General features: G+C 32.4%; 2 protein-coding genes across 6 annotated transcripts in view; one reads left to right on the top strand and one right to left on the bottom strand.

The window, feature by feature from the left end:
• LOC122504069 overlaps positions 1-25,934 on the bottom strand; it is a 126,766-nt gene that overhangs the window by 3,327 nt on the left and 97,505 nt on the right. The window contains exons 1-2 of one of the 5 annotated variants that reach the window (XM_043614957.1): positions 9,771-10,337; positions 8,679-8,947 (exon numbers count right to left, since the gene is read on the bottom strand). The exons of the other annotated variants lie outside the window; for them this stretch is intronic. The gene's annotated coding sequence lies outside the window, so the exon portion shown is untranslated. Of the gene's footprint in view, positions 1-8,678; positions 8,948-9,770; positions 10,338-25,934 lie in introns of those variants that run through there. 5 annotated transcript variants of the gene reach the window in all.
• Positions 16,011-17,255, top strand: LOC122504096. Its single transcript, XM_043614993.1, has 2 exons — positions 16,011-16,391; positions 16,542-17,255. Exons 1-2 carry the CDS (start codon positions 16,011-16,013, stop codon positions 17,253-17,255), a joined length of 1,095 nt encoding a protein of 364 aa, XP_043470928.1.

Raw genomic sequence — 25,934 nt, forward strand, 5'->3', positions numbered from 1 at the left:
AGATGTTAATGCATGTTTAAAACCTTATCGGAACATTAAATTAGAACAAAATATGCTGTGAAAAAGTTATCTTGACTTTTTTCTGCCACTAAAATACATTGGCTACCTCAAAGCTACCTCGAGACTACCTCAAGGCTTACTTAAGGCTTTAGGCTCGCTTAAGGCGTACTTGCGTTTGCGAAGGCAAAAAATAGGCCCCACTTTAATGTTTTTTTACACAGTTATTTTATTTAAAATATTAAAAACGATTTTTTCACCTTAAAGTACATTAAAAAAAACTAAAAAAAGAAGAAATTGTTTCGTTTTTTAACCGTTATTTACGATTTGTAGAGGGCCCCAAAAATTGTCGATCTCAAATTCGTAAGAGTTTGCGGTGCCCCGCATAGAGCCTCTCCTGACTGTCTGAAATTAAAAAAACAAAATTTATTCTTTAGTATACATTAATACCTAGTGGACGTATATAATGAAATTAAAAAAAAAGTAAAAAAAACGAAAATGCGGTACTTTTAAAGTCAAAAATTCAAAAGATCAAAATAATCATTTCTTAAAAATTGACTTTAAAGGTACCGCATTTTCGTTTTTTTTACTTTTTTTAAATTTCATCATATACGTCCACTAGGTATTAATGTATACTAAAGAATAAATTTTGTTTTTTTGATTTTAGACTGTCAGGAGCGGCTCTAGAGGGGGCACCGCAAACTCTTACAAATTTGAGATCGCTATTTTTGGGGCCCTCTATGAATCGTAAATGACGGTTAAAAAACGAAACAATTTTTTCTTTTTTTAGTTTTTATAATGTACTTTAAGGTGCAAAAATCGTTTTTAATATTTTAAATAAAATGACTGTGAAAAAAAACATTAAAGTGAGGCCTATTTTTTGCCTTCGCAAACGCAAGTACTCCTTAAAGCTTAGGACTAGTTTGAAGCTAAAAACTTGTCTAAAACTTAAGACTGAACACAGACATAAGGCTCGCTTGAGACTCAAGGCTTATGGGACGAATAGAATTTTTATAATGATAAATAATTTAAAGAAATAAATATATTAAATTAAGTAAAATAAAATAGTAAGTTAAATCTGATCAAAAATAATTAAACAAAAGGGGCAATCGCCCCCCAAACTCACTTATTCACAGTGTAATGTTTGGTATTAATATCTATGCCTTCATTACTATAAGGTTTTAATTTACGAATATGCCCCCCCAAAATTTGCTTCTGAATCCGTTCCTGGTTCTGAGTTGCTGGAGCTCTATTTGTCGAAAAGTAATTAACAAAACACAGAAAAATAAATTAGACACGAGCTCACAAGGAGGGTAGCGTTGGGAAATCCTAAGAAAATAATATAAAAATAAAAACAAGTGACTTCCAGGAACAAAACTTATTAAAAGAACAAAGAAACATTAATCACTTACGTGATGTCGATCAAATATCGACTCTTGTCGTTTATACAAAATAATTCTCGTCACAAGTAGTCGAATTTCCTCACACAAGATTCTCAGATCAAACATTCACTCAGTGGTTATTACAATCACACCGTCGAACAAAGAGTACCGTGCTCTTTTCGAAAATTAAGTTATGTGTCAATTGATCGAATTATTGGCGCTTCAATCGATGCAAGGTCGCAGGGGCGAACTATTGACCTTTCAACCCATACCATTATTGTAAGATATTATAACCTGTCGCCACGCCGGTTCATTTATGGAAATTATAATCTCAGAATTGGGGAAAACAATTCCGGTGGCGAGAAATTATAAAGGCGATCTTTAGTATTTTTATTAATTTTGAGCGCCTGGCTGCTCCTCTAATAATATAAGAAAATACAAGCCATATTTAGAAATTGATTAGAACGTTTAGAATATATAAATTGAATTTACGATTAAATAGTTTGCCGACTAGGTATGGGAACGAATAGTGACTTTTGTTAAATAAATAAACACTAGTTTACACACATAACTCACATTTATTCTAAATATTTAAAACTTTAAAGAGACATTTATTATTCAAAGAAACAGACTTGCCAAGAGTCGGAGAGCGAGCAATCTTCAACAAGAAAACAAAGCAAATTTATTACTATGGCGAATTAATAGTCTAACTCACCATTATTCCACGAAACAAAATAACAATTTCTGCTTTAAAACTTATTTTCAACTTTGGAATTTCCAATAAACAATTCTTTCTCCTTCTTTATCTTAACTTTTCCTCTCCTTACAAAACAATCAACCATCCACCGTGATGTACAAAACGTGAAGGACGAGCGCCACTCAGCTGCTCGTACTTTTCGCCTATTAGACGCGGCTCTTACTCAACGGCCACCCTGTCGATAAATGTAGATTAATACATCCACAAGTAGCGATTAATGGGTTGCAGCCTTGTAGGCGCGACTTAATATTAATCTTAATATTAAATTAAGGAAAACAGCTAATCTTGGACTAGTGACATTAATTATCACGTAATGAGCCTGGAGCAGTGCAATAACATTTTAAAATAATTTTGTAAACATAAATAATTAAACAATATTCTGTTTAATGATGATAGTTCTTATAAGAGAACTTTTGGCTGCATTAATTGATATTCGTCCTCAAGACTGCTCCCTGAACTCTGCTCGCTCCTTCTGAGAGTTCTCATTAGTTTCGTTGCGCAGTTTTGGTCGCATCTAGTAGGCATAAACAAAATAAAAAAACAATGCGGCAGAAATTATTCTTAATTGATATTATTTCTCGGATGTGCTCTCGAACTCTTTGACAGGTTAAAATTATTTAATTTGACATTATGTGTATTTTCTGTATTTACATATATTGTAATAATCCCTTTCATAACTTAACAATTTATTAATAATAAAAAGGGGACTTCACGTCCACATCACCGTCGAGGAATTTTGAGATGTAAAATATACAGCGTTACAATATTTAATCGATTTAATACTTGAAATAACTTTAGAATGACATTCCCGTCACATTCTTCCTCTTCAGAGATGACGTTAGTTCAAGAAAAGTGAAAATTCCAAAACTATAAAAAACAAATTTTTAATCTGAAAAATTTTAATTAATAACATTCTTTATGATCAGCACAAAATAAAATAAAAGTGATTAATGTCTTTAAAAAAATTCAATTAATATCATTCATGATTCTTAAATTAAAATATTTAACCATTCCTGGAAGTTTCTTGATTAGATAATAAAATATTATGTAGACTTTTTTTATTAATTAAGTAGTACTTCACATTTGTCTACATAAAAATAGGGTTTAGTAATTATGTAAGTATATAATAGTCGACTTAAAAGTACAAAAGTTAAGACTATGATAGTCAAATAGTAAGTACAAAAATAAAAAAGTTTCTTCTTTAGAGCAAAGTTTGGTCGATTTATATTTATAAATTGTCGAAATCTTATTTGCTCTTCTTTTGATATATGGTCGGCATGATTACTAGGTACTCCCCTCCATCGGATAACTCTGGTTTCTGTCACATAACCTGATTGAGAGAAGCATCAGTGAAAGCCCTAGTTAATGCCAAAACAGCCGATTGACGCTTCTTTTTGGAAATATCAACAAAAGTCTGAGTACCTCTGTCGATCTTCTTTGCTTCCATCATCTTCAAAAGAATCTCAGCCCTCTTCTTGATCAGATTCTGTAGGAGAGTTTCGGAACCTATTCGACAATCAACCATATAGATAGGTTCAGCTCCATTTTCCGACTTGATCATTTTAGGGACTCCAAGCTTCTTCATACACAACCGACGGAAATATATTGTGCGACCGCTACCACATCGAGCTATTAAAAAACACACTTGCACAAAAATAGTGATAACTCCGTCAAAACTGAAGCTAGATGCTCTTTATAAATTGCATTGGACAGCTTAATAAATTTCCAATGAAATAATTCTATTTTCATTTGTACTGCTTAAATAGGAAGCGAGATATCATGTTATGAAGACAAAAAATAATTCCATTTTTTTCGGAATTTCTTACCCTGAATTTGACTCCTGGCAAAATATGGAAAAGTTGGTGGAAAAAATTGTTGCTTTTACAGACTATTCCTTGTAATCTAAGTTTTAAATAGTGACCACAGACAGCAAAAAATATTAATGGGTTTCCGAGATATTACAAAAACAGTCATACCGTGCAAAGTCGTACTGGGATCCACGTTTTAAATTAATTTATTATATAATTATATTTAAAAAGTGGATCCCAGTAAGAGTTTACTTGTTAAATTCATTTTTGACCCTGACTTTTACAACCACGCAACTGACTCAACGGTGAATTAGAGGAGTCGATGGTTGAAAATTTCGCTTTGCACGGTACGACTGTTTTTGTAATATCTCGGGAACCCGTTAATATTGTTTGACGGAGTTATTATTGTTATCGTTCGGGTGTGTTTTTTAATAGCTCGAGGTGCTAGCGGTCGCACAATTTCCGCCGGTAGTGTAAATTCGTTGAATCATCCTTAAATGTGGTCGGTAAAGGTTCCACCTTCACTGAAGGCGCAACAACAGCATCTGGGTGATCAATCATAGTCATTCGTCGAGGTCTTCCACCATCATCGCTGTTCGTCATTGATTTCACATCAGGTATGCGATTTCTTCTTTTATTCTCCTTTTCCATGTTGGATTGAGTCATTCTTCTTATTCGATTAATCTCAATTTTAGGCGGTTTTCTGCCACTGATCTCATCAATTAGACGCTGGGCCTCCTACAATTGATGAATGACATCAACATGCGTCTGGTAATCCAACACCTGTTTATTCAAGCTGTGCATGAACTCGTCGATCTGTTTTTTGGATTTACCAAGCTGGTCCAACTTCTCTCGGACCTCCATCATCTCCAATAGGTTAAGACTCTCTGCCATTTCCGATGCTAACTCACAACAAGGTAATCGACAGAAAAAAAAACTTTAATATGTTGCTAATATTGACGAAGTAGATCAGTGACTCCCACGAAGCAAAGACGTCCAGAAAATTTGACCTATAAAAATCGCATTATGACAAACGCAAGCTTTGACGAGGTATCTTTAAATTAGTTACAGAGTATTTGCCTACAACTTTACCATTTTTGTATGTCAGCTGAACTGTATCAGGTCTATAAACTTTAGAAATGGAAACAGGGCTTAAATGACAGTAAGCTAATTTTGAGGAATAACCTACAGCCTTGTTATTAAGCTTTTTGTTCGGATAATAAACCCCCACACCCACTTTTAGTTTAACTGACATTTCTCTGTCAGCATTTGACTTGGCTAGTCGCTTTTCAGAATAGGTTTGCAATTTATTCTCAATTTTATGATGAAATTCGTCAATGATCTTCATACGATCGATCCAAGTATTTACCGCGTCATCGTCAAATTCATCAATGCTCATTTCGGTCTCGCTTCATTTTAATTGTCGTTTAGCAATAGCCTCTTATTTTCTATGATCTTGATCAATATAGGCGGAAATTATAGGTTTTATTGTTCGATTTACACGCTTGACCGGATTACATTGAGGATGAGCCAACGGAGTAGTGATATGTTTAACGCCTCTGACCAATAAGATCGCTTTGACATCTTTATTTATAAATTCTTTCTCGTTATCGGTCACGATTGATTCCGGAATTCCCCACCGATGAACAACGATAATATCTGAATTTCCCTTTTTCGTTCGAGTTTGGGACACTATTGTGTCGATCGACAATTGAGCCTACGTTAATTGTAACGATCGCGTAGCTAATTTAGCCTTTATAAGATTTTGATTATATTTAACCTTAATACATATTTCGCAATCTAAAACATAAGATTTGACATCCTGTGTCATACTTAGCCAATAATATCTTTGATGAATTCTGTCAAGAGTATTATGTTTACCAAGATGATCTGTATGAGGTAAATCATGATTCTTATAAAGAACTGTCAAAACATCCGAAGACTTAACTACCTTCTTCGAAGGGTTCTTATCGTCAATTAACGCCTTCTCAAAATCTGGTTGAAAATAATACAATTCACTATCTTTGATTTTCCAATCCTCAAAACGATCAGGATGATTCTTAACTAAGTCGAATTTGGTCTCATACCAATTTTGATCACAAAAAGAAGCTAGTTGTATATTATATTACTGGATATAACAGATAATTTGGGATTTGTAAATTAAAATACAAGAGCACGTTTTTGATATTATCGTATATTCGCCGCGCCATGTCTAATTCAGTTCTGATTAATCGCGGTAAAAATTAAGCGGTATATTTAAATTCAAATTAAGCTGTGTACGTACTTAACATATTCCCCGGCCTTGATAAAGGATAAATCAACATACAAATCCTCACGAATAACCTTTGCCAAGTTAGGATGAGTGTCCTCTCACTCCTTTGCGATTGCGATTAAACATCTAATTGCCAAAAACGAGCCTGCGGCTGTAAGGTACGTTACTGTGTTAAGATCATAAACCTCTATCGGATCATTTAATTCAAAACGCCATAAAATGCGTTGAAGCGATCGTTGATCAGGATCTATGAGTACCAGCCGGTACAATTTTTCTATGTCCGCGATTAAGACAAATTTATGCTTCCGAAATCTAATAAGAATTGAGAATAAATCACTCTACAAATTTGGACCAATCATCTGCAATTCATTCAATGATACGCCAGTGTCGGATTAGGCAGAGCCGTAAAAACGACTCGCGTTTTAGATTAAGCTTTTTCCTGACGAAATATACAATGGTGGGGAAAATAATATGAGACCATTGGTTCCTCTTTTTCATCTACTTTCGACATATGCCCCAGTTTTATATATTCTCTCATGAATGAACAATATGATCCTTTCAACACTGGTTGCTTACTCAATTTTCTTTCTAAACTCATTAGTCGACGTTCAGACATTTTCCTAGAATCACCTAGTTTGTTAATACTATTCTTGAATGGAATATAAACGATGAATTTTCCGTCTTCACTACGTCTAGTATTTTCGACAAAATGTTTCTCACATAAATTCTGCCGAGTAAACTTTATTGTCCGATAAACATTCCTCCAACTCCCAAAATTTACCCAATTGATTCTCGATATTTGAACATTTAACGAAATTACAATTCACCTGATTTGTTGACAGACATGGACTGGGACCTGCAATTATTTATTGCATTGTCTATAAAAATGTCTATCGTACCTGATTTGTTAAAATCAGGGTCAGACAATTTAATATGAGACGGAACTCCAATCGACCTTGATTCGACCGGGAGGTTAGGCAAGTTAGATTTAATTTTAGGCACGACAAGACGCGATACTCGAATTCCAAATGAACTTGCCCTAGAAACGATTTCGATTTCGCATTTATGTTTAACGGCTAAAAGACTAACATCAATAACTTCTTTGAGGCCTAATTTATCACAAAGCTCTGCTGAAATGAGATTACATTGTGACCCTGTATCTAACAAAGCCAGGACCAGTGCCGTCGACAGGATTCCGTCTTCCGCTCCATGGAGTATAGACGTTGCTGATGCAACCATTTTTTCTCTACTTGCTGAAGAACTATTACGACCCTCTGATTTGGGTAAGACTTTCTGAAGTGTGCTCATGATTATCAAAGGATAATTTAATTTCATTCAAACACCTATATTTTAAAAGTAAATAATGATAAAAACCACCTGAAAATAGTTTTAAAAAAAATTGTTTTTTAAAAAGTTATTAAGAATTTAAATTTTTTAACACCTTTTTCGAAAAAAATGAATTACTCGAAAACTAATCGACAGAATTCGATAAAATTTCAACCATTTATTTAAAAAAAATTTATTTTTAAAACTCCAATTCTAGTTTTAAATTATCATGTAATTTGATTAAATAATAAAAAAATTTTATAAACAAATGAAATTTTAAGCATGTTCTTAATGAGATACTTAAATTTTCTTTTCAGCATTTTATTCTGCGTAAAATGTGGAACTATTTCCAAAAAAATTTTAGGGCCCGCATTTTATTTACAAAATAAAGCTATTTTTGTTACGCGCTGTAACAAAGACATGGCGCGTGCAGTTTCGCGGGCGGTCGCTCTGCCGTAGTGGATGCGTTGAAGTCGGCGTTGAATTGTTTCAACTTTCAACTGAATGAACTTATTATAAATAATAAACTAAATAAATAAAACTTATTTAACATTTTTCGTATAAATGTCTTATAAATAAAAGTTTTCATCTGCAGAGAAGAATTAACACATGATTTTATTTTCTGTGGGCACAAAGCAATAATATTGACGTGTATTTTTAATTGTCACTGAGTTGTGCAGGCGTGGTCGCAATAATTTGTCATGATCATCATGTTCTTTTTTTGAACAGAAATCAAAACTTACGTTTTTGAAGAAAACTCTCGCCCACTCAAAAAGATTTCGTGGTGTAATTAAATAATTTAAATTAATGCGTTATAGGCTACCTGTATATGCGTTTCGTTTTACTGTTCCGCCAATCCCATCGCAAGCTCCTTTGCCGTGGGACGTAGCGAAAAAGTACCATTCCGCATTAATATTAAAATCATTTTCGTGAATATAATAAATTTAAAAAATTTAATTTATTTTTGTATTGGGATCCAGCCCCGTCTGAAAAATAAATCATTTTTTTGACGCGATCACTACCGTGTAATGTTTTTAAGTAGGCAATGAGTTTTGTGTTAAATAAATGGACAACTATATTATTGTGCTGCATACTTTTTGATATCGTGACATAATTGTGATGTTTTATTTCACTACCTTCTTTATAATATACGACGTATGTATGGAGAGTCGCTTGCTTATTAGCTCAATGTTGTGCTTGAATCGCATCTTGCACATGGAAAGTGTAATTTTCGGAAAAATCTAAGGTGACTACAAATTCACCATCAGCTAAATTCTCTTTTAGTTCATTGAAATAAGTACTTTGCGACTTCATAATAAAATCATGTTTTACAAGGCAAGATAGATCGTTCGTGAAATTTTTTATAAATAAATCGCTTAATTCAGTAATCTCGAGAAGTTTACACCTATAAACACAAAATATATTTATGTAGATTCTTTTTATGAATTAAAAAACGTTGTTAAGATAATAGAAAGTAAAAACACGTTAAGCAATTAAATATGGAGAAGTTTCATAAAAGTAACACATTATAACATAATTATTGCACCGAAAAAATAAAATCTCAAAGAGAACAAAATTCCGCTTTAAATTATTTTTACTTTTTATTTTTACTATACGAATAGATTAATTTTAATTTTTCTTTTTTGTCTAAAATTATTCCTCTCAAATTGAAACAAATGTATACTAGAAAGAAGATTTTTTAGTTGTTTTTTGTTTTTCTCAAAGCAGCTTCAAACTGTTTAAAAAGTGACATTTAATAGAAAATATAAAAGGAAAATCCTCTCAATTAAGAAGGAAAAATTTAGTGCACTATGTAAGACGAAAAAATGCTGCAAAAGAAGAGAAATCGTCTAAGTTTAAGAACATTTTTTTTTGGTGTGTAAGTGTACAGTTATATTATACAATATAACAATATAGAACTAATTTAATTTTAAGTTTTCTTTTATTGATTAAAAAAATAGACTTTAGAGATGAATATAAGTTTTACTCACACAATAAATTCTAAATATAATTATTTTCCAAATATATTTTTTTATCAATGAGCAATAAGAAAGAAAATTGTTAATTGTAAAATTTATGACTTTGTATTATTATTATTATTATAACTTCTTTTCAACAAAAAGATTTAATTATGTTAAATTGTGATTTTATAAAGCGAAGTAATTTTAATTTCAACTCCAAAGCAATATTGAAAGACTTTTACTATTCAGAAAGAATTATAGTTTTACCTGTCGGTTGTAGTCCATTGGCTGAATTTTCATTCTGATAGTTTGTTTTTTTCAAACAAACATTTTAATTTTTCCGAAGCATGTGCTATTCCGGGACATTCTTTACACTTTAAAAGAAAGCACGATGGATTGGAATCCTTGCATACAAAATTTTTACAAAGTCATGATAGGTATTTGTAAAGTCGACATTTTTTTATTCAAAGCTTCTTTAATTGCGAATACTTCAGATTTAAAATTTTGGTGGATTTTGCAGACACAAACGTTGTTTGTCTCACTTTGACCAGCTAGTATGCATTCAGGTGGTCTTAATTTTTTGAATTTTGAAAATGATACTTTTGCTTCGGGAAATTTATCTTTAAATAAATTGTAAATGTCAGGACTAGAATGTAGCAGCAATTTCTTCTGAATTTGTCGACGCGTTCCATTTTCTCTTATTGTTACGCAACCTTTAATTCCGAGCATAACACGGCTAATTTCATCTGATGAATAAAAGTTTTTCACTTTTTGTATAGTGACTTCAGGAAGTGATCGCCCCTTCTTTTTCAACGGCTGGGACCTATAACCAACATATCTTTTTAACTTCTTGGCTTGTGATACCATTTGACGAGATACACTAAAAAGATTTCTAATTTTCGGAATACTCCAAGCTTCTGGAAATGAAGTTAAAACTAGAATTTTATCTGCGCGTGATGTTTTTTCTAAAAGAGCTGCTTTAATATTGTCAACGTAAGATTGGTAAAACATATCACTTTCTGAAGGTTCATTTGTACACTTATTCGCGAGATTATTTTTTGTTTTATTTAAAACTCTGTTTAAATCCTTCTTCTCAACATTTGGCGAAGATGAAGATCTTCGTCTTTTTAAGGTAGGTTCTCCACATTTGATGAGTATTTCAATTAACTTTTCAATAGTTAAGTCCTTTTTATAAGATTTGTATGTGGGATCTAAATCTTCATCACTGGAAATTATATTTTCTTCACTAGAGCTTTCAGAATCTGTGGTAATTGCCATATTTCTCTCCGGTACAATTATATTTAATTCATTTTCGGATTTTTTGTAAATAGCACGTTTAGGTACATGAATCACAAACAAAATGACCAATTAATGTTTTAAATTTTAAGTTCTACTTATCGGTCACTTTTGATAAATTTTTGTGAACACATTTGTTTCACTTTTTGTAGAGGATTCACACAATAAACCACTTTTGACATTTTTTTATAAAAAACTTGTTTTCAAAGATGAAATGTTTTAATACTGGCGAAAATGAGCCAAAAACAACTGAGACTCAACTATGTGAATCGTTATTGACTTCGTCTTACACATTTAATTGTTTTGTTATTTATTTGTTTTAACCAGAAAATAGAAAAATGTCAATTTGACAGTTTTTAAGTTAGTAAAATAGGTTTGCACTTAAAAAATTAAAAGGAAAAATCTGTGATGAACTTAATAATAACAAATTTTACTCCAGTTTAAAGTAAGAAATTTCAAATTGACATTCTTCAAAGTTTTGGGCGAAAACAATGAGAAACGACTTCTTTATTTAGAGTGATAACTTAAAATTTATATATTAATTTGGCATTTATAATGTGTAAATATTGTTAACTTATTTTTAAAGATTTATTAATATTACATGATATTCAATAACTAACAAGTTGAAATCAATTCAATGCATTTAACGCGGCAGTGCAACCGCCCGCGAAACCGCACGCGCCATATCTTTGTTACAGCGCGTAACAAAAATAGCTTTATTTTGTAAATAAAATTCGGCCCTAAATTTTTTTTTTTGAAATAGTTCCACATTTTACGCAAAATAAAATGCTAAAAAGAAAATTTAATTATCTCATTAAAAACATGCTTAAATTTTAATTTGTTTATAAATTTTTTTTATTATTTAAACAAATTACATGATAATTTAAAACTAGAATTGGAGTTTTAAAAAGAAATATTTTTTAAATAAGAGGTTAAAATTTTATCGAATTCTGTCGATTAGTTTTCGAATAATTCATTTTTTTCGAAAAAGGTGTTAAAAATTAAATTGTTAATAACTTTTTAAAAAACTTTTTCAGGTGTTGTTTTTATCATTATTTATTTTTAAAATATAGGTGTTTGAATGAAATTAAAATACCCTTCGATAATCATGAGCACACTTCAGAACGCCTTACCCTATTATCAGTTACATACATCATAATATCTTTTTTATCCCACATGCACGAAAATGGCGCTTTTAGATAGCTGACGACAGGGAGTAAAGTCACTCATTTGTTCGACCATATAAAAATGGCGTCCATTTTTTCCCATGGGCAAAAAAAAGGTCCCATGCTTTTTTTTGCCCATGGGAAAAAAAGGCCGCCATTTTCATACAAGTCGAACAAGTGAATGACTTTTACTTCCTATCGTCTGCTATCTGAAATCGCCACTTTTGTGCATTAGGACGACCTCCACTCGTGTCACAAAAATCACCGTAAACAAATGGCTGCCTTTATACCCTTGTTGCTTAATATACTATTTCATTATACCTAATCTTTTAGTACTTTATGTGCGAATGGGAACTGCCCGTATAAATGTTATAAATAAATAAAAATTTCTATTTTTACACTTGTTTAAATGTAAACTTTCGATTTCTAAAAGTTTTAATCGGTATGAAATGAGAAAAAATTTTCGATTTTTTTTACGTGTTTAACCCTTTGCCAGACTTACTTTGCCCCACCCCAGAACTGCCCCAGCACCGGCCTGCCAGACGTGGGTTTCTGTTATTAACATGTCTTCAGTAATATATACTCAAATTTTCAGCCGGTATGAAATTATATAGTTGATTTGGTCGCTAGTTCACGGACTATCAGAACGAGAAAGAAATAAAAGCTTCAATTTTGTTTAATTGTTGGTCTCCCCGGCGGACATAAAATGAGAGTATTTGCAGACCAATTCATAAAGTTTAACTATATTTTTTTGCATTTTTCATTTTGTAGAAAAACGTTTTTGGCCATAACTTAAAAAAAATGTTAGAACACCTATAAATGTTTTTCTTTAGTTTTGTAGAGTTTTTTCAGACGCATCTTTTGAGCCTTCATTGAACATTTTTCGTCTATATTAGCCAGAGATATTAAAGTTTTAAAAATCTAAATTTTTCAAAAATAACATTTTTTTGAAAATTTTGTTGAAAAATGGAAAAGTAACTTTAAAAATATCATTTACCAACATTAAAGAACGCGATTGACCTATTTTTGAACCTGATTCGGCAGAAATGATGAAATTATTGGTATTTGAAAAATCAAAAATTGTGGAAAATATCATTTTTTCAACATTCTTGTTTATTAACTTCTGTGTAATTATTAAACTATTATAACCATCTTATAGAATATATAAAAACACATTTTTTGGACCACGATTTAACGCTTTTTAACCTTTTTATAAAAAGTAATTCTTATATTTCAATTATTCTTATTTCTATGAGGAAGCAAAGTGTTCATGAAATGAAGACCAAAATTATAAAAATGTACATCTTGGCAGCGGTTTTTTAAACCTATTGTTTAACCTCTAAACTATAAATTTAAAAATTGTTTATATATAAGATTAAAAAAAATTTAAGCTCAAATATAAAAACCGCTGCCAAGTTGTACATTTTTATAATTTTGGTCTTCATTTCATGAACACTTTGCTCCCTCATAGAAATAAGAATAATTAAAATATAAGAATTACTTTTTATAGAAAGATAAAAGAGCATTAAATCTTCGTCCAAAAAATGTGTTTTTTTATATTCTATAAGATGGTTGTAATAGTTTAATAATTACACATAAGTTATTAAACAAGAATGTTGAAAAAATTATATTTTCCACAATTTTTTATTTTTCAAATACCAATAATTTCATAATTTTTGTCCGAATCAAGTTTAAAAATAGGTCAATCGAAGCGTTTTTTAATGCTCTACAAGTTGGTAATAATACTTTTAAAGTTACTTTAACATTTTTCAACAAAATTTTCAAAAAAGTGTTATTTTCGAAAAATTTAGATTTTTAAAACTTTAATATCTCTGGCTAATATGGACGAAAAATGTTCAATAAAGGCTCAAAAGATGCGTCTGAAAAAACTCTACAAAACTAAAGAAAAACATTTATAGGTGTTCTAACATTTTTTTTAAGTTATGGCCAAAAACGTTTTTCTACAAAATGAAAAATGCAAAAAAATATAGTTAAACTTTATGAATCGGGCTGAAAATACTTTCATTTTATGTCCCCCAGGGAGACCTACATTTGAAAAAATTGAAGCCTTTATCTCTTTCTCGTTCTGAGATATTGAGGCAAATGTAATATTAGTACACACACACACATCGGGACATTTTTCTAAAATCCGTTTTTTGGACTTCTGAGATCAAATTACATCGAAATTTTTATTTATTTATAAAATTTTTATGGGCAGTGCCCATTCATACATAAAGTACTACAAGATTAGGTATAATGAAAATAAGTTTATAAATATGTCAAAAAATCACAATCCAAAATTTTGCTAATACAATCCTTTCTCTATGAGAAAGCAAAAAATAATTATTTTCAAGCTTTACTAAAAAAGACCGTCATAGGAAATTTTCAAAGAAATTCATTTTTTAAAAAGTTACCGTAGTTGAAAATTACTGATTTGTGAAGAATCAACCATATGACATATAATAATAATAATAGTAAAATTTTACCGTTGGAAACATACCAATCTTTAAATCACGATTTTTTTGTAAATACAAATGTCAGAAAATTAACAAATATACCATTCGAAAGATTATTAAATTCTACGATTAATGATACATAACTAAAAATTTTAATAATTTATACAAAGATTACAGAAATCGACAAAATTGACAAAAAAATTTAAAAAATATATTAAAAAACACAGGAATATACTGGATTATTAATGATTTATTTTTTTATTAAAATAAATAAACCAGACGCTTCGATTAAAAAATACAATTTTTTTGGAAATTTTGTCAACCCCTGCACATTTTTTAAAAATTGTAGAAAAAATTTGAAACTTACATAAGTGTGATCATTTCAGTCTCGTTTTTCATTTAAGACCAAAAGATTTTAAAAATCTTATTCGGTTCGTGAGATATCATTACAAACGTCCGATCATGTTTTTTGACAAATGCATTGAATTAGTCGATTTTGAACGGTTTTTGGCTGAAAATGCTCGGCCGTTTATAATGATATCTCGCTAATCGAATAAGATTTTTAAACTCTTTTGGTCTTAAATTAAAGATGAGACATGAATAATCACACTTATGTAAGTTCCAAATTTTTTCTAGAATTTTTAAGAAATGTGAAGGGGTTGAAAAAATTTCAAAAAAAATTTTATTTTTGAAATTTTTTTGTCAAATTTATCGATTGCTGCAATCTTTGTGTAAATTATAAAAATTTTCAGTTATGTATCATTAATCGTAAAATTTAATAATCTTTCGAATGGTATATTTGTTAATTTTCTGACATTTGTATTAACAAAAAATCGTGATTTAAAAATTTTTATGTTTTTAGGCCGTGAGTTTTCAGCCGTACCGATAATTCCCGACTGTAGTGTAGGAGGCGATCCCTTCAAAATGGGTCGGCCGCTACAGAAACCGAATCTTCTGTGTTTCGCTGGGCAGTGTCCCAGGGCACGGGGATTTAGAGGGATATCGAGAGAGACGGGATGGACAGAGGCTTAACCGCGGGTCCATTCCGAAGACTTCCTACTGGTGGAAGTCTGACCAAGAAGAAACCCTTCCATGGTTACGTTGGCTGTGCCATGGCGATTGAGGCGCGAGTCTCTGCCACCCAATCCGTGATGAACTCGTGTTCATGGATGAATGATACTAGGGTTAACAAATCCGTCGGGTTCTTCCGTGGGGAGGGGGTTGGACGGGGCACGACCTTTGCTGGGCACAATTAACCGTAAACCGTAAAGCTCGGGAACGGTTGTGTTACATAAAGGGCCCGTCTTCTGGACGACCCGTCCCCGGGGTGGGGTTCGAATGGAGGTATCTTGAACGAGACTCTGAGATACCAGGCGAACTTTCAGATGTAATTTAGCCTTTTCTTTAAATAGAGGCTCTTTAAGGATTGACCTTTCTTTCCTCTTTTCTCGTGGGACCATAATTGATACTACAGAAATTAATAAAAATAAAACCACACACGTGAGCGTCAAAGAGCCCTTTTTGGGGGATCACGATGCTGGCGATCAAGGTGTGGACGCGACAGAGGGGACCGTGAGTCAGTCTTAAATATGGCTGCTTCCGGGATCCACTGTATGCAGATTAACTTGCATCATTGTAAAGGCGCTTCTGCGACTCTAGCCAGGAACTTTGCAAGGATACAGGCAGCTATAGCCTTTGTTCAAGAACCTTGGGTTTACAAGGGTAAGATTAGAGGTCTCAGTGGCTGTGGGGTGCTAGTTAGTTCACCACAGGAACCAGTTCCAAGGGCTTGCCTGATCTATAAAGGTCTAGATGCTTTCCCTCTATTGGAATTAACTACCAGGGACTTAGTTGTTGTTAAGGCTAAGTACCTAGAAAAGAACGGAAATAAAAGGGAGGTTGTAGTAGCTTCCGCATATTTTCCGGGATCGGGGGATGACCCCGCACCACCTACAGAGGTGGAGAAGTTGGTAGATTACTGTCAACGGCAAGGTCTCCCTTTGATAATAGGTTGTGATGCCAATGCGCACCATATCGTATGAGGCAGCACTGACATTAACGACAGAGGCAGAAGACTTTTAGCTTTTCTGATAGATACAGATTTAGATATTTTAAATCAGGGTAATGAGCCGACTTTCGTTACTGTTAACAGAAAAGAGGTGTTGGATATTACGATCTGTTCCAAGTCTTTGTGTGATGGCGTGAGGGACTGGAGGGTGTCTGATGAAGATTCCCTCTCGGACCACAGGCTTATAACGTTTAGATTGGAATCGAAGGATCGGGAACAGGAGTGGGGACGTAATCCCAGGAGTACTGACTGGGCTTCATATATTAAAGACCTCAAGACATCCATGGCATGCTTCCCCACTTCGTATGGAACGCGGGAGGAGTTGGAACTTGCAGCGGAATACCTGCGAGATTCTATTATCTGCTCCATTGAAAGGAACTGTGTAGTTAAGAAAATGGGCTTCAATGGGGGTAGTAAGCGGTGGACCCCTCGTTTGGAGGAACATAGAAAAACAGTAAGAAAGCTTTTTAATAAAGCCAAGAAACGTAGGCATCAGCGAGCATGGGATGAATATCATACCGCTCGCGATTCTTACAAGAAAGAAGTAGAGAGGACAAGGAGTGACAGCTGGAGAAGTTTTTGCGAAGGAATCGAGAGGGTACCAGAAGCATCAAGACTTCATAAAGTACTAGCTCGAGACCCAATAGCAAAATTAACTACTATTAAGCTGCCTAATGGGCAGTATGCCCAGGATAAAAGGGAGTGTATAAAGCACCTAATGGAGGACCAGATAGGAACCGAGGATATCGGGAACACTGGAAACTAGCAGCCAGGATCGTAACTCCGGAAGGGATTGATTGGGCAATAAGCACTTTCAAACCATTTAAGGCTTCAGGGGGGGACGGTATATATCCGGTTCTTTTGCAAAAGGGATTGGAGTGTATTAGAGTACCCCAGTGTAAAATTATGAGAGAACACACCAGAGTCTTGGAAAAAGACGAGGGTTGTGTTTATTCCGAAGGCCGGTCAGTCAGGGTATACTGCGGCGAAGGACTTTAGGCCAATCAGCTTAACTTCTTTTACATTAAAGACGTTAGATAAACTGGTGGATAATTTTATTAGGCAGGAATGTCTTAGAGATCATCCCCTACATCAAGGACAGCATGCATATAGAGCAGGCTTCTTAGTAGAAACAGCCCTCCATTCAGCAGTAGGTAGAATAGAGGGACAAATCAGCAGTGGTGGCTATGCGGTTGGTACCTTTTTTGATATTGAAGGTGCCTTCCCTAACACCTCTAGCAAAGCTATCTGTAGGGCAGCCAGCATACGAGGTGTGCCCGAGCCGCTAGTTAAGTGGATCGACAGAATGCTTCGCGAAAGGGCCCTTGAAGCGAAGTATGGTGAGGCTAAGGTAACAGGCCTTGTCTCAAAAGGGTGCCCACAAGGAGGAGTCCTCTCTCCTTTATTGTGGTGCTTAGTGGCAGATGAGTTAATTAGAAACCTCAATAGCCAGGGATATTATACGCAAAGTTATGCGGATGATTTCCTTATAATTATAAGAGGGCACTCAATTGAGACCCTCTTAGAACTTACGGAACGTGCACTTAAGATTGTCAAGGATTGGTGCAATCTGACTGGACTTTCTGTAAACCCAGAGAAAACGAATATAATAGTTTTCACAAGAAAATATAAGGTACCGAGTTTGAAGAAACCGATATTTTATGGAAAAGAAATTTCTTTTTCTGAATCGGCTAAGTATCTGGGAGTAATCCTGGATAAAAAGTTGATTTGGAGGGAACATTTTGAATATCAGTATAGAAGGTTCTGTACTGCTTTTTGGGCGTGTAGAAGGGCGATAGGGTCATCGTGGGGACTAAGGCCTAATATGGTCAACTGGCTCTATCAGATGATCTTAAAACCCAGGTTTCTTCACGCGGTGGTTGTTTGGTGGTCTAGGACTCAACTGGTAACGGTTAAAGAGAAACTGGACCAACTGCAAGCAATGATTTTCAGGGGTATTACGGGAGCTATGAGAACCACGCCAACAGCTGCGTTGGGATTCATGCTAGCCGAAGTACCTCTGCATATTGCCGCGGTGAAAAAGGCGGCTCTTACTATGAGCAGGTTAACCGCGCAGGGAAGGTGGAAGGTTGGTGGTATACACACCAAGCTTCCACGCTCAATTCTATTAATACCAGAATTAAGTATGGTGCAAGATAGAATGATATAGAGGGTGAAATTTAAACCCTGCTTTAAGATCATTACACCTTCCAGAATGGACTGGAAAAAAGGTTTTCCACTTGGGGACGAAGTCTAGTATACAGACGGCTCCAAGGTGGACTGCGGTGCAGGCTTCGGAATCTATTGAAAAACTGGCTGCATTAAAGTGGCTGAGTCACTAGGACAATATGCCACGTTCTGGCAGACAGAGGTCTGTGCGATTTTAACTTGCGCCCAAATATCCATTCGAAATGGAACAAAGGGCAAAAGGATTAGTATTTGTGTGGATAGTCAGGCGGCCTTGGGGGCTCTGAAAAATCCCACAATAGAATCAAAACTCGTCTGGGAATGCCGCAGCGTACTAGATGAGTTGGGTTCATCAAATAAACTTTCATTGATTTGGGTACCGGGTCACTCGGGAATCAAGGGTAATGAAAGAGTAGACGTCTTGGCGAAAATCGGTTGAGACGGAATTGATAGGTCCTGAACCAGCAGTGGCAATAATGCCGTGCTTGGTTAAGGGAGCCATAGAAAGATGGAGTCAAAAGGAACATGAGAAGTATTGGGCGAACGTTAGGGTGGGAAGGCAAGCGAAAACTCTTTTGGGGCTAGCACTCAACAAGAGGCGAGCGAGCGATCTCCTAAAACTCGATAAAATCAGAGTTAGAACCGTAGTTCGTCTACTTACGGGTCATGGACTATTCAATTACCATCAGCATAAAATAGGCAGACAAGTTTCACCTATGTGCAGACTGTGTGGGGAGAGTAACGAAACTTCGACTCACATATTATCTGAATGCCCAGCGCTAGCTAGGATCAGGCTATCTAGTTTTGGTCAAGCAATTATTGACCCTAAACAGGTGAGCAACCTATCGATAGAAGAGATACTGGACTTCTGGAAAAAAACAGGACTCTAAGAGGTTGCTAAAACGAGCGAGCTGGAGTCTGGTACAATGGGTTTTATAACCTAGGTGCTTACTTTCCCCTCTTGAGGAAAATCCAGCTCAATCTCGGTTGTTAGATTAGATTAGTACCCACAATGTTGCATTTAACGATTAATAATATGTGTTTGGGTTTCTTAATTATGATTTTATTGATAGATAGATAAAGTATTACAAATTGTAATTGCAAAATATTAAATAAAAAAAATTATAGTACTAGAAAATTAAAAACTTGAAACATTTCTTTCCTTAAAAATTATATCAGTCTATTATCAATACATGACTTAGAAATTAAAAATATTTATTTTCAAAAATTTATGATTATATTATACAAAAAAACGTTTTTACAGATTAAACAGCACAGTTGTCTTCATGATAAACTAAAACTATTTATTTACAATTTACAACATACACAAAAGTATGTCATTTCGGGCACTTAGAGCGGGCGTAAAGTAACTCATTCCCACCCAGGGGTAGAGGAAGCGGGCGCAAAATATTTTGCGCCCGCGTGTTGATTATTCGATTTTCTTCATTAAAATGCGACATTTTCGACTTTCCTTTATGTTGACTATAAAAATGCAAACATTTTTAACTTGTTTTATTTTGTCTATAAAAATGTTCAATTTTTTTCGATTTTCTCTAAAAAAATTATGAGACATTTGGTTTTGTTCCTATTTCGTTTGAAAAATTGCCAATTTTAAACGTTCTTGTTTCCGTTTTGTTTAATTATTAATTACTACGTTCTAAATAAATAAATAAATACTATATTTCCAGAATACATTGTTTTCTTATTTCTATATTAAAACTTCTATCATTATAGACTTCAAAGAGTTAACATTTATATAGAGTTTAATTTTTAACTAATATTAGCGTTTAATCGTTCGTGCCTTCAATGCCATACTTTCCATGCAGTTAGGACAAAAAATTATGTTCGCATCATGGGCGCAAAGGTGATTACGACTTTAGCGAAATTACCTATTTTGCGACCTTGATACGAAAAAACAATTAAGCCTTGTCTGATTGTGGTAGGTAGCCAAATGCCTAACTTGCCATTTGACCAAATTACAATTTTACAGAGAAAGAAGGTTAAGTTCAGAAGAACTTAGTCTGAAAACAGTTTTGCTGTGAAAAATTTGTGTGATTCGGTCAAATGGCAAGTTAGGCATTAGGCTACCTAAAGTTTTCACTGCATATATAAAAATTAAAAATTTCAAAATAAATAGATGACATGTTTTTAAGAATAAAACGCATTTAAACAAAACACCTGGTCGATCTGTACTCAGTGTGTACGTTAAGGGTTAATGTAAAATTGTAAATTGTAATTTTTTTATTTTTTTAATTACTGAACTGTACGCTACACTTCTAATTAGTTATATATTTTACAAAATCATTTTGCATTTTTGAAGTCTCACATCGAATTTTAATTCATTTTTAAAATTTTGGTCGTCATCTTGACGACCTAAATTTTTTAATTTTGAATCAGAAGTTAGATTTTCAAAATTCTAATTGGATATCAAATCAAAGTGTTTTTTTATCGTTTTAACTCTACAAATTCGAAAATGACTCAATTTTCCAAACATTGAAGAAAGAGTTGTGAAACTATCCATATGATATTAATTTTATACAATATGAAAATTATATGTTGTACATAATAATGTTAGATAATTAAATATATGCAAAATTCTTTCGAAAAATAACATAATCAAAATTAAAGCAGTTTAACCCCTAATACCACAAAAAAACAACTACTTTTGCCAGCCATAAACCGGAAAAATTAGTAATAATTATAAGTTTAAGTAACAATTAATTCATTCATTACAGAGTCAAAGTAAATATCATCAATTAGGGGAGCGTGGGGTAATGGGAGCTTGCGGGTAATGGAAGCTTTTAAATTTCACGTACTTAGAAGCCTCAAAATTCGCTGCAATGTCTAGAAAATCATCTACAACCTTTGTGTATATCAATCCTAAACGAACCATCACATTCTTGACAGATTTTTAGTAAAGACAGGGGAAAATGTATTTTTTGAGTTTTCGTTGTAAAATGCAAAATATTTCTAAACATTACCATAAGTAGTTAAAATCGTATTATTTAGTTATGGTTTTTCATTATATTATAGGTGAATATGTGTAGATATGTAGGGGAGACCGAGGAGAGTTGAAACGATTTTTACATTATCCAGTATAACTCATCCAAAAATTGACCTATTTTTATGAGCTTTGTATTTATGGATAGGTAATTTTGTGTAGTATGTGAATTAAAAATGAAAAATTTAAAAAATTGTAAGGGTTTACGAAAAAATTGCAAAATCCAAAATAGTTCCCAGTGTTACAACTCACCTAGTACCAAGGTGAGTTGTAACACATGTCGACGTTAGCTGTAATAGTTGCAAATTTTGTAATTTTAATGAAAAAAAATCATTTTTAATGCTTAGTTTAGTTAGTAAAGTAAATTTAACTAGTTAGTAAAGATATCTTATTAATAAAAACAAATAAAACACTCGTTTTAATACCTTCATTTACTTTTGGAATTATGTTATCACATATTTCGTTTTCTATAACACTAATTAGATATTTTAAACCAATCTTTGATATTTATTTACGATCTATAATAACAATTTGAGCTTTTTAATAGCTAAAAAATATTATATAATATATTTTATAGAAATTTAAGAATAATAAAATTTTGTCTGCGAATTTTCAAATAATTAAGGAGTAATTAGAGTAAGGAAATTTATGAGATCAATATAAATCAAATTAAACCGAAAACTAAATTGAAAATGAGTAACAAGCTCAATAATAACAAAAAAACCTATAAGTAGAAATTATTTTTGACTTTTGTATACGAAAGAGCAACTCGAAAAATGTTTTTATTAATATTTTTTTCCTTTGGAAAATATGAAAGTGATTTACACGAAAATTTGTAAAATTCTAGATACTTTTAAAGCCATAATATAAAACAATATACTTTATCAAAAATCCAAACAGTCTCTATTCGATCAAGCACAAATTTGCGTAAGCCTAGATGAGTTGAAACAGCCTGTTACAACTCGCCTAGGTGCGAAAAATTGTGCATCGGTTTAAATAATTACTTTTTATCTTAAATTTTGAGACTGACACAAAAAAACAAAACCATTTCATGAAACTAGGATATCCAACAGTTATTAAGGTAAATATTAGAATAACAAAAATCTAATATGTGTCGAATAATAAAGTATCAAAATTTCGTCCGAAGACTGACTGTTAGCAATTTTTTTGCACACATATTAAATACATCTCATAAACTTTTCTCGGGTGGTCAAGTAAATTTGCATCAAATAGTGAATCAAAAATGTAATAAATTCACGCTTTTCAAAACTTTTAAAAGGTCATAGCTTTTGAGAAATCAGCTTTGTTACAACTCAACTCGGTCTGCCCTATACATGTATAAAAATCGAGATAAGAATAAAATTTGTTTATGTTTTTATTTTTTTATTCAAATTTTGACCTGTAAGAATTATGTGGGGTAATGGTAAAATTAGTGTCAGCCCACAGAGGGGCAGAATCATGAAAACGTGCCGAAAACCCTAAAATTAAATTTTTTTTGAGGGTGTTTGATATACATAACATTAATCTGTGACCTTTGGGGAGTTAAATGATGTATATGTTCGTGATCCTGAAGGCAATCTTATTCTTCTACAGTTTGCTGAAATGTAGCCTTCGTATTTTTAAAAACTAAGCAATTAAAATCAGAAATACATCGCGCTCATAAAAATACTATAAAAAGCTCAAATTTGATCGTAATTTCATTCTCTAAATTGGAGTCGTCTCATAATACGTTCTAGAACACTTTCCCATGTTCTGTAATTCATAATATCAACAAGAAAAAGAACTATTAAATCAAGAAGGAAATGAAAACTTTTAAAAAATAGTATATAAATTTATTTAAAAAGCAATTGAAAAAGTTATGAATTCAGCAAGATCCGGCTTAGTTCTTTGTTTTAAATTAATCAGTAAGCATCCCTTAAAAAAATACTATAAAAAAAACTTGCCCGAATATGCCCCTTTCTGTTTTATATGTACCTATTTTTACTCAACTACTCCTATTGCATTATATAATTCTTTATTAAATTTTCTGTTTTATATAATTAATATTACTGTTATTAATATTTAAAAGATTTTTTGGTCGCCGATTACGAATCTAAAATCAGATTTGCAAAATTCAAAATGGTGGATCCAAGATGTCTGACAAGAATATTTAAAAAATTTACTGTTTTTCTTCAAACTTAGAGTAATTCTTTAAAATAAGAGGAATCCGCTTAATTCAAGAATATTTTTTCTATGTATATTTATAATTAATAAATTCATAGTATATGAAGGGAAATTTTTCCACACTAAAATTATTTATATAATTTATTATTAAATCAATTATTATTATTTAATGAAAAATACAATTAATTTTTTCAAATAAAAAATTCGAAATAAACTTCCATGATTTAAACCAATCAGGTGTCTTTGTAAAATAATAACAAATTTCGTTGGTTATGTTATTACCTGAAGTGACATTTAATAGTCTATTCTGGGAAATGTTTATATTTGATTGATGTTATTGTGATTTAAAAATTCAATACACATATAAAACATTCTATAATTGATAGAATTCTGGTCAAATTTTGGGATTAATTTTCTTCTTTACGATCATGGAAGCTTCAAGTTCAGGTAAAAAATATAATTACATCAGTTCACTTTAAAAATAACCATAAAAAATTCCAAATGGAAAAATGTAGATTTCTTCAAATATTAAAAATTATATTTGGAATTTATGCAAAAATATGAAAAGTTTTTTGTGTCAAATAAAATATTTAGTTTAGTTAGATAATAAATAATAGAAAAAGTCATGTTTGTATTATTCATACGTTAATTTTTTTTAAGGTACGAAATCGAATACTTGGTCTCTAAGCAGATCTGAAATGTTTAATATAATAAAAATGTCCGGATGCGACAAATTGCACGAAAAAATTGAATTTTTACAAAAAGAAATCGAAAAAAGACAGATATCAGCTTACAAAATGGAATTAACAAACAGATAACTAAATTTAAATTTGAATTTGAATCACGATGGGCCGCAGCACATCGACTAGAAGAAAGGTTTCTCAAAATAAATGAAACATTGTTGCAAAAATCAATATCTTTTTCTTGTTTAACATTGAAACGTGGATGTCGACCAGAAATTTTATTTGATGAGAGTTCAGACAAAATGAAACGACAAAAAACTATGGACCTCGGTCTTTATGACGTGCCTTGTACCTCTGCGATTAGTAACTGATTCAAAGATTATTTGGCAGAATCCAAGACCCAGTTCAACTAGATATTGCAGACCTTTAAAAATTGAATTCATTTAGAAAAGTGACAGTTTCACAGAACGAAAAAAAAGGATAGATGATCAAATAGAAAAACTTAATATGAGTAAAACTGAAATCAATAATAACAGGATAGAAGTAACTCATAAATTAATGTTTACAATGATTGACGGGAAAGTGTAATGCTGTTAATGGTACAAGATATACTCAAAGATGTTACATTTGTAAAGCTACATGCAAAGAATTTAACTGTATAGACAATTTACTTACAAGAAAAGTTGAAACAGAAAATTTGAAATTTGGTATGTCAGTTTTACATGGTTACATAAATTGTTTCGAATGCCTTCTTCGTGTAGCGTACAGGCAATCTTTTAAAAATTGAAAGGCTCGTGGCTCTAATAAAGAAAAAGTGAAAGAAACAAAAAGAATTCACGGTGAATTTAAGAAAAACTAGGTTTAATTATAGACAAACCAAAACCCGGATTTGGCAATACAAACGATGGTAATACTGCGCGTCGGTTTTTTCAAAATGCCGAAGTATCTGCTGAAATAACGAAAATTGATGTAGATTTGATAAAAAGAATACACACAGTATTGATGGTTGTATCAAGTTGTTATGAAGTTGATGTTGAAAAATTCAGAGAGTATGGGATCAAAACAGCAAAATTACACAGGTCAACAAAAAAAGACTTATTTTTTTATGAGATATCGGAATGGTTTTCGATGTATTTTTGGACGCTGAACACGATCCCGACTTCCAAAATTGTCCATCACGTCAGGATTTTAAGAAAAGTGGGGGTAAAGACAACAAAAACGATTTTTTGAGGATTTTCAACATTTTTTTTTCTCTTTAACCTGATGTGCTAGAGACTTCCACAAGGTCTTAAATTAAAGCTTGTAATGTGCACTACAAGACCCTTATCCATAAAATAAAAAAAATTAAGATTTTTTTCAAAAAAAGGGGTTGAAGACACTAAAAAAATGTGTGTTTTTGGATTGCTTTAAT

The sequence above is a fragment of the Leptopilina heterotoma genome, unplaced genomic scaffold (genome assembly GCF_015476425.1).
Source record: "Leptopilina heterotoma isolate Lh14 unplaced genomic scaffold, ASM1547642v1 Lhet_278, whole genome shotgun sequence".
Lineage (NCBI taxonomy): Eukaryota > Metazoa > Arthropoda > Insecta > Hymenoptera > Figitidae > Leptopilina > Leptopilina heterotoma.